Source organism: Periplaneta americana, chromosome 3 (genome assembly GCF_040183065.1).
Source record: "Periplaneta americana isolate PAMFEO1 chromosome 3, P.americana_PAMFEO1_priV1, whole genome shotgun sequence".
NCBI classification, from domain to species: domain Eukaryota; kingdom Metazoa; phylum Arthropoda; class Insecta; order Blattodea; family Blattidae; genus Periplaneta; species Periplaneta americana.
The window spans coordinates 79,779,826-79,792,410 of NC_091119.1; the positions used below are offsets into that span (position 1 = coordinate 79,779,826).

Genomic DNA, 12,585 nt, shown 5'->3' on the forward strand with positions numbered 1-12,585 from the left:
GTAAATATATGATATTTTTGTTCATTCATTTTAAACATCAGAGTGTCTTTTCTTCCTTAAAGCCTATTAAAGTGGAAACATCTGTTGCACTCAAGTCAGATTAAACTCTGTAGTCCGCCTTGTGTTCGTGTTTTTGTAGAAAACTGTCTTCTGACATGGAGGCCACTAGAGCAGCTCTGGAGAGTGAGCGCAAACTTCAGTTATTGCAGATGCAAGCTATCAATGCTCTTTGGAAGAAGGTAAGTTGTGCGCATTGTTAGTTGTCATACTTTTAGTCAGATTTACTTTTTATGATAGACTAATACATCTGCACCATTGTTAGATTTCATTTGGCCCAAGCTTTACATCCTACTTTACTATTTTGATATAGAAACACAGAATTGTTACAGTTTTTTTGTAAGACAATGAAATCTCAATTTTTTTGTTTTCAGTAAGAGACTGATAAAAGATTATGGACAAGGGAAAACAATAGATGTGGGAGCCTTTAGCCTCTAAAATAAATAAAAATGGTTACATTTGCCTATATGTGTTTAGTAAATCGAAAAAACATACACCAAAATTGAAATCATTTCCACTGTCAAGTTTGCATCATTTTTGTTTTAAAAAGTAATTTATCTTCAATAAATTATCATTGTTAATAATATACACCTGATCTATCTATTTCAATGATATCATGAGCATACTTGAATCCTGTCATGAACTCTTAAGGCCGGGTGCACACAGAATCAGATGTGACACGATGCACAGTGTGCAATTTTCTTAATCTAGCTGGACAAAATTAATAACTTCTCTTCTAAGTAACAGATTTCCATGAAACTTTATACAGAACTTAAAGGTAACGTATTTTGATATGATTACCAACTCAGGTTACATTTGTGTGAGGGAAACTACCCTTTCATAGGGGTGAATTTAGAAGAAATTAATGACTTCTTTTCTTTCTAACATATTTTCATGAAGCTTTACACAGAACTTAAAGGTAACGTATTTGATATGATTACGAACTCTGATTACGTTTGTGTGACGGAACTACCCTTTCGTAGGGAGTGAATTTAGAAGAAATTAATGATTTCTTTTTCTTTCTAACGTATTTTCATGAAACTTTACACAAAACTTAAAGATAACATATTTGATATGATTACGAACTCTGATTACGTTTCCGTGACGGAACTATCCTTTCGTAAGGGTGAATTTAGAAAAATTAATGACTTCTTTTCTTCCTAACATAATTTCATGAAACTTTATACAGAACTTAAAGATAATGTATTTGATATGATTACAAACTCTGATTACGTTTATGTAAGGAGAACTACCCCTTTATAGTTGGTGAATTTAGACAAAATTAATTTTTTTTTTCTATTGTCAAGAGTACAACATTCCCCCATAAGGATATACATAAATATACGTGGACTTCTCCAGACGGAATGACTCATAACCAGATAGATCACATCTTGGTAGATAAAAGAAGGCACACTAGTATAGTAGACATCCGAATTTTCAGGGGGGCAGACTGTAATTCTGACCATTATTTGGTAATTGGAGAATTAAGAGAAAGACTATCAGAAGCCAAGCGAGTAGAGCAACAAGCTAATATTAGTAGATTCAATATTTTGAAATTAAAGGACGAGGAAACTAAGCAACGTTATCAGGTTGAAATTTCAAATAGGTTTGCTGCTTTAGCAACTGCTGATGAAGCTGAGGAAGAGTTAGATGTTAATAGCGTGTGGGACAATATCCGAGATAATATCAAAATTGCAGCAGAGCAGAGCATAGGTTATCATGAAACTAAGAAAAAGAAACCATGGTTTGATGAAGATTGTTCCATTGTAGTAGATAGAAGGAAACAGGCAAAATTGAAATTCTTACAGGATCCAATTGTGGAGAATAGAGATAATTATTTCAATGAAAGACGGGAAGCATGTCATACACTTAGGAATAAAAAGAGAGATTACTTGAAGGAAAAACTGAATGAGGTAGAAACAAATAGTAAGAATAAAAACATTCGAGATTTATATAAAGGTATAAAGGAATTTAAAAACGGATATCAGGCAAGGGTAAACGTGATCAAGGATGAGAATGGTGACTTACTTGCAGACTCTCATTCAATCCTGAACAGATGGAAAAACTATTTTGGGCAACTACAAAATATACATAGGCCAAATAGAAATGATCAGGATGACATTCAAATACAAACTGCTGAGCCATTCATACCGGAACCCACACTTTCAGAAGTCGAAATTGCGATAGAAAATCTGAAAAAGTACAAGTCTCCAGGTATTGATCAAATTCCAGCAGAATTAATACAAGAGGGTGGAGGGGCATTATCTAGCGAAATTTATAAACTTGTACTTGCAATTTGGGAAAAGGAAATTGTACCAGAACAATGGAAGGAGTCCATAATCGTACCTATTTTTAAGAAGGGGGACAAGACTAACTGTAGTAACTTTCGAGGAATATCACGTTGACATCGTACAAAATTTTGTCGAATATCCTTTTGAGAAGATTAACTCCATATGTAGATGAAATTATTGGGGATCATCAGTGTGGATTTAGGCGTAATAGATTGACTATTGATAAGGTTTTTTGTATTCGACAGATATTGTAGAAAAAATGGGAGTATAAGGGTACAGTACATCAGTTATTCATAGATTTCAAAAAGGCGTATGACTCGGTTAAGAGAGAAGTTTTATATAATATTCTTATTGAATTTGGTATTCCCAAGAAACTAGTTCCATTAATTAAAATGTTGTTGTTGTTGTTTTCTAATGCCAGGCGTTTGACAATAAAGTCATTTGACCTCTTGCACTCCAATATTTTTCAAAGATATTATCATGACCAGCCAATGAAGCACAGATTTTGAGGTGTTCCGAATCCATTTCTTGGTTTGAGTTGCACAATGGGCAGTGAGGGGACTGATATATTCCAATTCTATGCAGTTTGGCCAAACAATCATGGCCTGTTGCCAATCTAAATGCAGCTACGGACGATTTTTGTGGTAAATCGGGAATTAACTGTGGATTTTGATGCAGAGAGTTCCATTTTTTCCCTTGGGATTGTGTTATCAAATTTTGTTTGTTGAAGTCTAAGTATGTAGATTTAATAAATCTCTTCACAGAGTAATAGAGTAATACGTAGATTTAGTAACAGGTCTGTAAGTAGCAGTGCTGTCCTTCTTTGCTAAAGCATCCGCATTCTCGTTTCCCAGGATTCCACAATGGGATGGTATCCATTGGAATACAATTCTTTTATTGAGTGATATTAATTGAGAGAGCATTTTAGTTATTTCTGCTGTTTGAGATGAAGGTGTGTGTTTAGAGACGATTGATAGAATAGCTGCTTTGGAGTCCGACAATTTAACTGCATTCCTAAATTTATTGATGTGGCATAGAAGATTCCTGAGACATTCACTTATTGCAATGATTTCACCATCAAAACTTGTTGTTCCATATCCAAGTGATCTATAAAGTGAGAAGAGACAGCACATAACACCTGCACCGGCACCTTGTTCTCTGGAGATCAAGGATCCGTCGGTGTATAAATGAAGCCAGTTTTGTGGAGGGTACCTAATATTAATTGTCTCTAAAGACAATTGTTTCAGTATTTCAGTGTTTACTTCTGATTTCAGTATTTCTTCTTTTAAATTTAGATTATATTCTATATTTAATAGAGTTAAAGGGTTTGGTTTAATTTGTAAGTTTTCTTTTAAATTCGGGATATTGATTTTCTGTTTCAATTCTTGAACAATGGATATGAAACTTTTTTGAGTTTTCAATTACAGAGAGGACTGTATGAATGCCAATTGTTTCCTAGTAACTGATAAGTTTTTCATATTGAATCAGTGCTTTTTCTTCTATTGTCATTTTGATACTGTTAATATTAGTGAGGAATCTCATAGAATCTATTGGAGTTGTTTTGATTCCACCAGTAATGAATCTGAGAGCTTGGTTTTGAACATATTCTATTTCGTTTATGAAAGGTGAAGTAATTAAAATTTCTCCGCAGTATGTAAGCACTGGCTGTATAAACATTTTGTATGTAGTGTTCAAAGTATTCCTAGAGCATCCCCATTTCTTTCCTGCTAGTCTTTTTAGAAGGGAGAATCTGTTACGAGCTTTTTCAGAAATGTATTTCAAATGGTTGCTCCATGTTAACTTACTATCGAAAATAACTCCAAGATATTTGGATTCATAAGTCCTAGGAAGGCGTTGGCCATTGTATTGGATATTGAATTCTCTTTCTTTTTTACCAAGTGAAAATATTTGGTAGTTACTTTTGCTTAAATTGAGTGTCATCAAATTTGATGTATTCCATTCATGTAGTTGATTTAGAGCTTTAAGAGCAGAATTTTGAATTTTGTCTATGTCTGTAAGATCCGGAAGTCCAAAATTAATTAAAATGTGTCTTAGTGAAACTTACAGCAGAGTCCGTATAGGCCAGTTTCTATCTGATGCTTTTCCAATTCACTGCGGGCTAAAGCAGGCAGATGCACTATCACCTTTACTTTTTAACTTCGCTCTAGAATATGCCATTAGGAAAGTTCAGGATAATAGACAGGGTTTGGAGTTGAATGGGCTACATCAGCTTCTTGTCTATCCGGATGACGTGAATATGTTAGGAGAAAATCCACAAACGATTAGGGAAAAAACGGAAATTCTAGTTGAAGCAAGTAAAGCGATAGGATTGGAAGTAAATCCCGAAAAGACTAAGTATATGATTATGTCTCGTGACCAGAATATTGTACAAAACGGAATTATAAAAATTGGAGATTTATATTTCGAAGAGGTGGAAAAATTCAAATATCTTGGAGCAACAGTAACAAATATAAATGACACTCAGGAGGAAATTAAACGCAGAATAAATATGGGAAATGCGTGTTATTATTCGGTTGAGAAGCTTTTGTCATCTAGTCTTCTGTCAAAAAATCTGAAAGTTAGAATTTATAAAACAGTTATATTACCGGTTGTTCTGTATGGTTGTGAAACTTGGACTCTCACTTTGAGAGAGGAACAGAGATTATGGGTGTTTGAGAAGAAGGTTCTTAGGAAAATATTTGGGGCTAAGCGGGATGAAGTTACAGGAGAATGGAGAAAGTTACAGAACGGAGAACTGCACACATTGTATTCTTCACCTGACATAATTAGGAACATAAAATCCAGACGTTTTAGATGGGCAGGACATGTAGCACGTATGGGCGAATCCAGAAATGCATATAGAGTGTTAGTTGGGAGGCCGGAGGGAAAAAGACCTTTGGGGAGGCCGAGACGTAGGTGGGAAAATAATATTAAAATGGATTTGATGGAGGTGGTATATGATGGTAGAGACTGGATTAATCTTTCTCGGGATAGGGACCAATGGCGGGCTTATGTGAGGGCGGCAATGAACCTCCGGGTTCCTTAAAAGCCAGTAAGTACAGTAAGTAAGTAACATAATTTAATTAAACTTTATGAACAACTTAATTATTTGAATTGTGGACAAACTCTGATTATGTTTAAATAAGAAAAAACTACCTCTTTATAGGGGTAAATTAATAATTATGAATATAATTAAATATATTTAAATTTAATATAAACATGTCCCTTATCCTTGAAAATTTACTTTCAAAAAACAATTAGGAATTCATGGCATATTCATTAATGTTTGAAAGTTGAAGGTAATCGAACGTAAGATGGAGTAAAATCAGTTATTCTTTGTTCATTTATGAAGTAATTTCATTAAATATGTAGAATATTGCGAAATTTATAGCAGCTTTTTACAGTCTAAAGGTAAGATATTGCTGATTCTGGTTGCTCTTTGTGGAGATGCTTCTGACAATTCTTTTACAATGTCTGCTACATATCGCTTTGCCGCTGCTCTTAAAGTTGATTCTGCAGTGAAAGAAATTTCCTCCGGACTAAGGTCTCCTATTAAATTTTGAACTTTACTTTTTTTTGCTCTTACGCTGCTTTCACTGAATAGTTTTCTTGGATGACCCCTACTCGGCTCAGACGTCGCATCCACAGGCATAAAAGCAAAAAAATTGCAAATTTGTTCAGGGAAATTGAAGTCATTATTTAGTCAATCAGCATTATATTTTTAAAATCTTTTCTTACTTCTATGGTACTTTAACCAGCGGGACAGAATTTTTGATGAAAAATGGCTGATGCCTTTCTTAATTTTATTTTCAATATCACTGGGAATGTCTTTCAGTCCTAATGGAGCTATAATATTATTTAAAATCTCGTTTGTCCTTGATTCAGCACTTCTCCGGTACCAAACTTCAAAAAGCTGCCGGCGGCATATAGCCCGCCACGCTACTGAAAATAATTAATACCAGTTAGGTTCGCAGCTATATGCAACCAACCAAACAATATTTCACACGTGAAATGATGTCGGAATATAAATATGCAATTATTTTGGCAGCAGCTAACAGCTAGTATTTTGTAATTCATGTTAAAGCCAGAGTTTATGGAAAAAATTATATAAATATTCTTCATATGAAATGAAGGCCGTATTGGATGTTCTAATTTAGTAATTTAGCTAAATTACACATTATATTGAAGCACATACTTGAATTTACAAATTCAATGTCAAAGAAGAAAAGAAAACACAATTTACTAGCACTTAATATGACTTTAAACAAAGCGCTCTCTATTGCGACTGAGGAGTGTGGATTCAACCCTCTGTACATAGCAATGTTTACGCTATTGTATAACAAATAAATATCCAGGAGAAAGATCGCGCATTATCTTCACAAGATGCCTTGAACAGTTAGGAACATAAATTCATAAAAATATACATTGGAATCAATAAGTCGAAAAATGAATTTTGTCCAGCTAGATTAGGAAAATTACACGCTGTGCGACACTACATTTTGCTTTACAACGCCTTGCGACAACTTAAAACTGTCTGCTTGCGACAACTGATTCGCTGGCTGTGTGGGTTTGGAAAACTGGCCTATGCTAGAAAGTGGCGTCAATGAAAGAGGACTGTTTATATGAAAATGCCTATTGTATTTGGTTATTATTTCCTAAGGACGCTTAGTATGGCTAAAAATCTATACGGTTGAAAGAGTCTTAAAATTAAATACTACTAATGTAGTGCAGAAACATCATGTTCTAATGTTTATGACTATTTCATGACTCACAATAAAGAAAATAATATATTAAATCAATAATGAGTGATAGTATAGAGCAGAGAAGTAGGCCTACTACAAATTATTATTATTATTATCAATATTATTATTCACGTGGTGCTTTCATCTCATTTGCAATATCCCACATATTTTTAGAAACCACTTATTGTCGTGATATTGTTTCAAAGTTTTAACAGAACGTATATTTCCAGTACTAAAACAACTAGTTTTTTCCGCATCGAGCTCCATTATGAATAATGTGCACTACACAACAATAGTATTTGTAGATAGTAAAGCATGCAAACATAGCCACTACTAATGCATGCACAGTACACTGCAGCTATCGGACAGTCTCCTCACGACGAACTTCAAACAGTCATCCAATGTTGTCTCTCCATATCTCCTCGTGTCTGCTCACAACTGTTGCATCACGTCTGATTCTGTGTGCACCACATAATAAGAAATCAATGGGAGACAAGTACTATGAGACAAAATGTCGCATCACGCCACGCTGCATCTGATTTTGTGTGCACCTTGGCCTAACATAGAAAGTCTTTCCCTAATCTGTCACTAGGTTTCATTATCGACATCACCACTACCATCTTGACCTGTCTCCATGCAATTTACATTTTTTAATTCACACATTTCTTCCACACACAGCACACCACATGTTGTGAGCTCCTGGCCCACAGATATGTAGGTATCAAAGTCTATGCCATTGATACTTATCCTCTTCTGGGACGCCATCCTTATTACTTCCATAAACTTTTGTCACATCTGATTCTTCTTCACTCTTTAAAAAACAATTCTTGATCATAGACTGGATCATTTGCTGCAGTGCCAAAACAATAAAATCAGTGTCTTGCTGGATTTCGATATTGAATTAAATCCCTTTTTCTGAGTCCATTCAAATACAGACAACCCTCTGCACTGTACTCTGTGGCAAACGTCCTACATATAATCTTCAATAGCTTCACAGCTTCCGTAAATCAGGGGAGTGCAGTGTTGCCCAGTGAAGGAATATCAAAGAGAGCGTTGGTGCTCAGGCATTTACTTAATTCTGAAATTCAGTAGCTTGCCAGGTATAAAGAGAATTAATTTCTAACTATGCTCGAAAAAAGTCCTAACTTTAGGTCAAACCATTTCCTCTGTAGAATTAATTATTATAAAAATACGAATTATAGTGCATTGTTCGAGCTTACTGCATTCCGAAACAAAAACGCAATTTTTTTATAACAATGTAGTTTAATGTCTGCACATCGGGTTTAGTCTTTCGTTTCTTCCTGATAGTGGACAATAGATCATTTGGAGAATTATCTTCTCGTAATTAATTTTCTTTGCATATTTTTTTTATTATCTCCAACACATTACAGAACAATGATGCTTGTTTCAATGAACATGTGAGAACATTATTTCTTGCATCTTCGTCACATTTCTTCCAGTATAGCACACAGACATAGGCAGTTGACAACTGCCTGAATGGGACAACTGTTTTCCTGATGAACTTTAAATTCATCCTCCAATCACTGCCTATAGCAGAAAGTTCCTGGAATTCGGGTAGCAATGACTCTCGACTCCTTCACCTCTCAGGGTAAAAGAGATAGGATGGGATAATATTTTGGAACATATACAAATTTCAAAGACAGGGACACAGAGAAACGAAAGCAGAGCAGTTAGGGATAAATGATAATCATGATAGTAACGAGACTGATGGGAATGAGTAAAGAGCCCCTAGCCATCCTGGAGTAATCGTGGTCAGGTATGTTTATTTTATATTATCTCATTAACAGCTTAATACCATATGAACTGCATGACTCAATACATTATTAGATACACTGTCATATAACACAACAGGGAACTGATTTCTCTCTCCCTCTCACTTCATCTAGTTCCATATATCTCTAGCACGAGACTGTGATATTACAACACTGCAGGAATCTCCTATTGGTTCTTCCCATATGCAGGAGATTTGCTGTATTATAGAGATGATACCTGTACACTTTATCAAGAGGTTTATGAAATTCTCTGTAAATCTCCCACTTCATCTATGCTTTTAAGTTGGTATAATAGGTCACAGGTACTTTTCCTACATTTTTTAAATACAGTACAACTCGGTTATAACGACATTCAAGGGACCTGAAAAATTGTCGTTATAAACGAGTGACGTAATAACCGAGGATATAGTATTATACTTAAAGACAAAATAGGCTATGGGAATATATACAAAATTGTCCGCTAGAGTAGATGTATGTTAATGTTGTTACATATTCACTGTAATTTATTTTTTTAGATTACAGAGAATATTTGAAAGTACAGTACTATATAGTTTAACGGAATTATAGGCTTACATTACATGCAATAACATGCTGTATGGATACACCATACAATATTAGTTGGAAGTAAAACAATCCGTCATTTTTTCTGTACTCAGCCCCTTGCCCAATACACACTTTCTAAATTACGTTCTACATTCATAATCTCAATCGCAATTTTGCTGCTCCCTTCTCTGGCTTCATGGTATCGAGTCACAACTCTAATGACGTCTAGAGCTTCACTTATAGTGGGGATTAACATTTCAGATATTTCGCCTTCTTCTTCTTCTTCTTCTTCCTCCTCCTCCTCCTCGTCTTCCTCTTCTTCGGCATTTTTCATTTCTCTCACAATATCGTCCTCTTTTTGGGCCTCAGTTGTAACAATGTCATCGTCTATTGTTCCATAATCCTAATCATACTGACCCAAAACATCACCATTGACTTTTCGCAGCCATTCAGATAAAGTTAGACCATCTTCATCTTCATCTTCATCTTCATCTTCATCTTCATCTTCATCTGTATCACCAGCTGCAACTTCGCTGAGTTGAAAGAATACCAGCATGGCGGAAACAGTTCTGGATAGTTTTGACTGTTACTCATCTCCGTGCTCTTTCAATACCTCATATTGCTTCCAACAGTGTCACAGTATGATCCTGCTTCTTCTCGATGCATTCTATCGGTCTCAATAATATGAGTTTGCGATAATGGCTTTTGAGACTCCTTATTACTCCTTGATCCATGGGCTGTATAATGCTTATAGTGTTTGCAGGGAAGAACATGAGCTTAATGTTCTCGAGGTCTTCAACCAGAGGGTGTGCTGGACATTTATCCACAAGCAATTGGATTTTCCGTTTTTGAGTTCTGAGCTTCCTGTCCCAACACCTTAGTTCAGTTTCAAACAAATTGGAAGTCATCCAGGACTTTTTGTTTGCATTATAGCATGCTGGCAGAGTCTTCACATGTTTAAAACATCTGGGATTCTTTAACTTTTCCATCACAAGCAATTTTCTTTTCTCCGTTCCATCTGCATTTGCACAAACAAGAACTGTGATTTGATCTTTGAATAATTTGCTGCCAACACATTTCTCACCTTTAAATTTAAAGGTTTTGTCAGGTGCCAATTTAAAGAAAATGTCAGTTTCATCGGTATTAAAAATGTTACAGTCTGCATATCCTTGGCATATAGTGGCCCATACGTTAGTATCCAGAAGTGAAATTGGCTTTGACGTTATATACGAGGTGGACACACTTATATATGACGTTGTAGAAAAGCATACATCTTATGGGGAATTAGTTGGGACCACAGAATATATGACGAGGTGTCGCACAAAACGAGCTCTCTATAAACAAGTTCTACTGTATTTCAATTTTGCTGACTCTCCAATAATGATGGGCATTCACTTGTTTGAACCATTGCTGTTTGTACACAGTAGTCACTCCTTCACAATCTCTTTTTCATGGCAGGTTTTTCCTTTCATTGCCAGTGTTCGGTCTGGCAGTCAGTTGAAAAAGAGGCAGTATAGATGTTGCAGCCTTCTATCTCTCAAAAAACTCAGGAACAACTCTGCAACATACCAGACCATGGAGTTGCTAGAAGCTGGAGATTGAATTATTTAACTCTGGAAAGTTCTCAGTGCGCATTGTAACACCTATTTTGAGGGAGTTCTACCTCAGGATATGTTCCCATCTACAGGAATACATGATGCTAAGGCTAGCTGGCACCAGGCAAAAGGACATTTCCGACTTTTCAATCATTTCTGATCAGCTTCCAGGCTTTTAGGCATCCATTTAGCAGGTAATTTTCTCATCCCAAATCATGATGCACAGTACAAAAAAAAAAAAAAAGCCCTCTTGAATATTTCCAAGTCCTAGATGCAAAGCACTGTACATGATCAGAGGTTCACCGCGAATGGCAATACAATGTAATGTTCTTCAAAATTATCAATAACTCTGTCGTCAGATATAGACTCAATGAAGTTCTCCACATTACTCTTCAGCTCACAGATGGTTCTAGGTTTCTGTGTGTAGACATTATCCTTTGTATATCCCCGTAAAAAGAAATCAAAAGGGCTTATGTCTGGTGAGTGAGGAGCTGTCATGTACGTACATCAGTTGCTATACCTATGAATCAAGTATCTGTCTGAGATGGTGATTTCTTGGAGCTGTGATTTTGAAACTATAGTCGCAGTTGGAACCAGTGGCAAACCTATCACAGATCTGCAAATCACACCCCATCACTACCTCTGATTGAGGTTCTGTCTGATATGTACATCTATTATCAGACTGTATATCTCACTTGACAATATGTGTCAGAGGAAGAACAATTGTTTGTATACATCTAAGTATGATTACTGTATTGTGTAACTAGTCAGCGATGTATGCAATGGAGAGGGAAAGGAATTGGCCACCCAACCCCATTATCACCTGACTTGGTTGCCTCATTGGTGTCAGTTGGTGAGGTTCAAACCTGTATTTGGACAGTTGACCAACAACAACATACACTAATAGCCTTCCTTATCGAATGATTCTCTCTGTATCTTATGGTGTATTGGCTAAGAAAACGAGTTTAGAGATTATTTTCTTGTTCATATTACACCTTTACTACATCATACTACTTCTGACCAATAAAATGGTACGGAACAACGTGTTTCAACCAATCATGGCTGCTTATCCTACAAGTTTTATCACCTCCCTAGCATTTGTTTCTTTGTTTGCCCCCCCCCCCCCCAAATATATTGTTTCCCCATGTACTTAGATCCTTATTCCAGGTGGGTATTCAATTGTACCTTTTAAAATGATTCATGTTCGTTTCATCATCCTTAATTAAAACTTTTCTATCATTCATCTTGCTTGTATTATTTAGGTTAGGTTATAGCTTCTGCTATATGAGATTATGAATAGTCACGTATCAGAGATTGTTTAATATACAGTGTATTGATAATTGAAGTGGAATGCAACTGTTTTAATAAAAATGAAACTGAATCAACAAAGCCTTCGTCCACAGAGTTCAATGAAGATTGTATAGTGGGCACAACTGTAACAAGAGAACAGCTCATCATAAACACACTACTATCATCTAGCAGGGTATTTGTAATGATGAAATGATTATTGTAGTAAGTCAATTAATATTTTATTGTATTAGAGTACTTTATTTCTTCTAATCAT

The 12,585-nt window shown here is 35.6% G+C and overlaps 1 protein-coding gene across 6 annotated transcripts in view; it reads left to right on the forward strand.

The window, feature by feature from the left end:
• The window catches only part of Cep97 (centrosomal protein 97kDa), a 170,753-nt gene that overhangs the window by 133,009 nt on the left and 25,159 nt on the right, over positions 1-12,585 (forward strand). For all 6 annotated transcript variants that reach the window (XM_069820845.1, XM_069820846.1, XM_069820847.1 and 3 more), the window contains one exon: positions 140-239. In XM_069820845.1, coding sequence (XP_069676946.1) covers positions 140-239 — 100 coding nt within the window. The remainder of the gene's footprint in view (positions 1-139; positions 240-12,585) is intronic.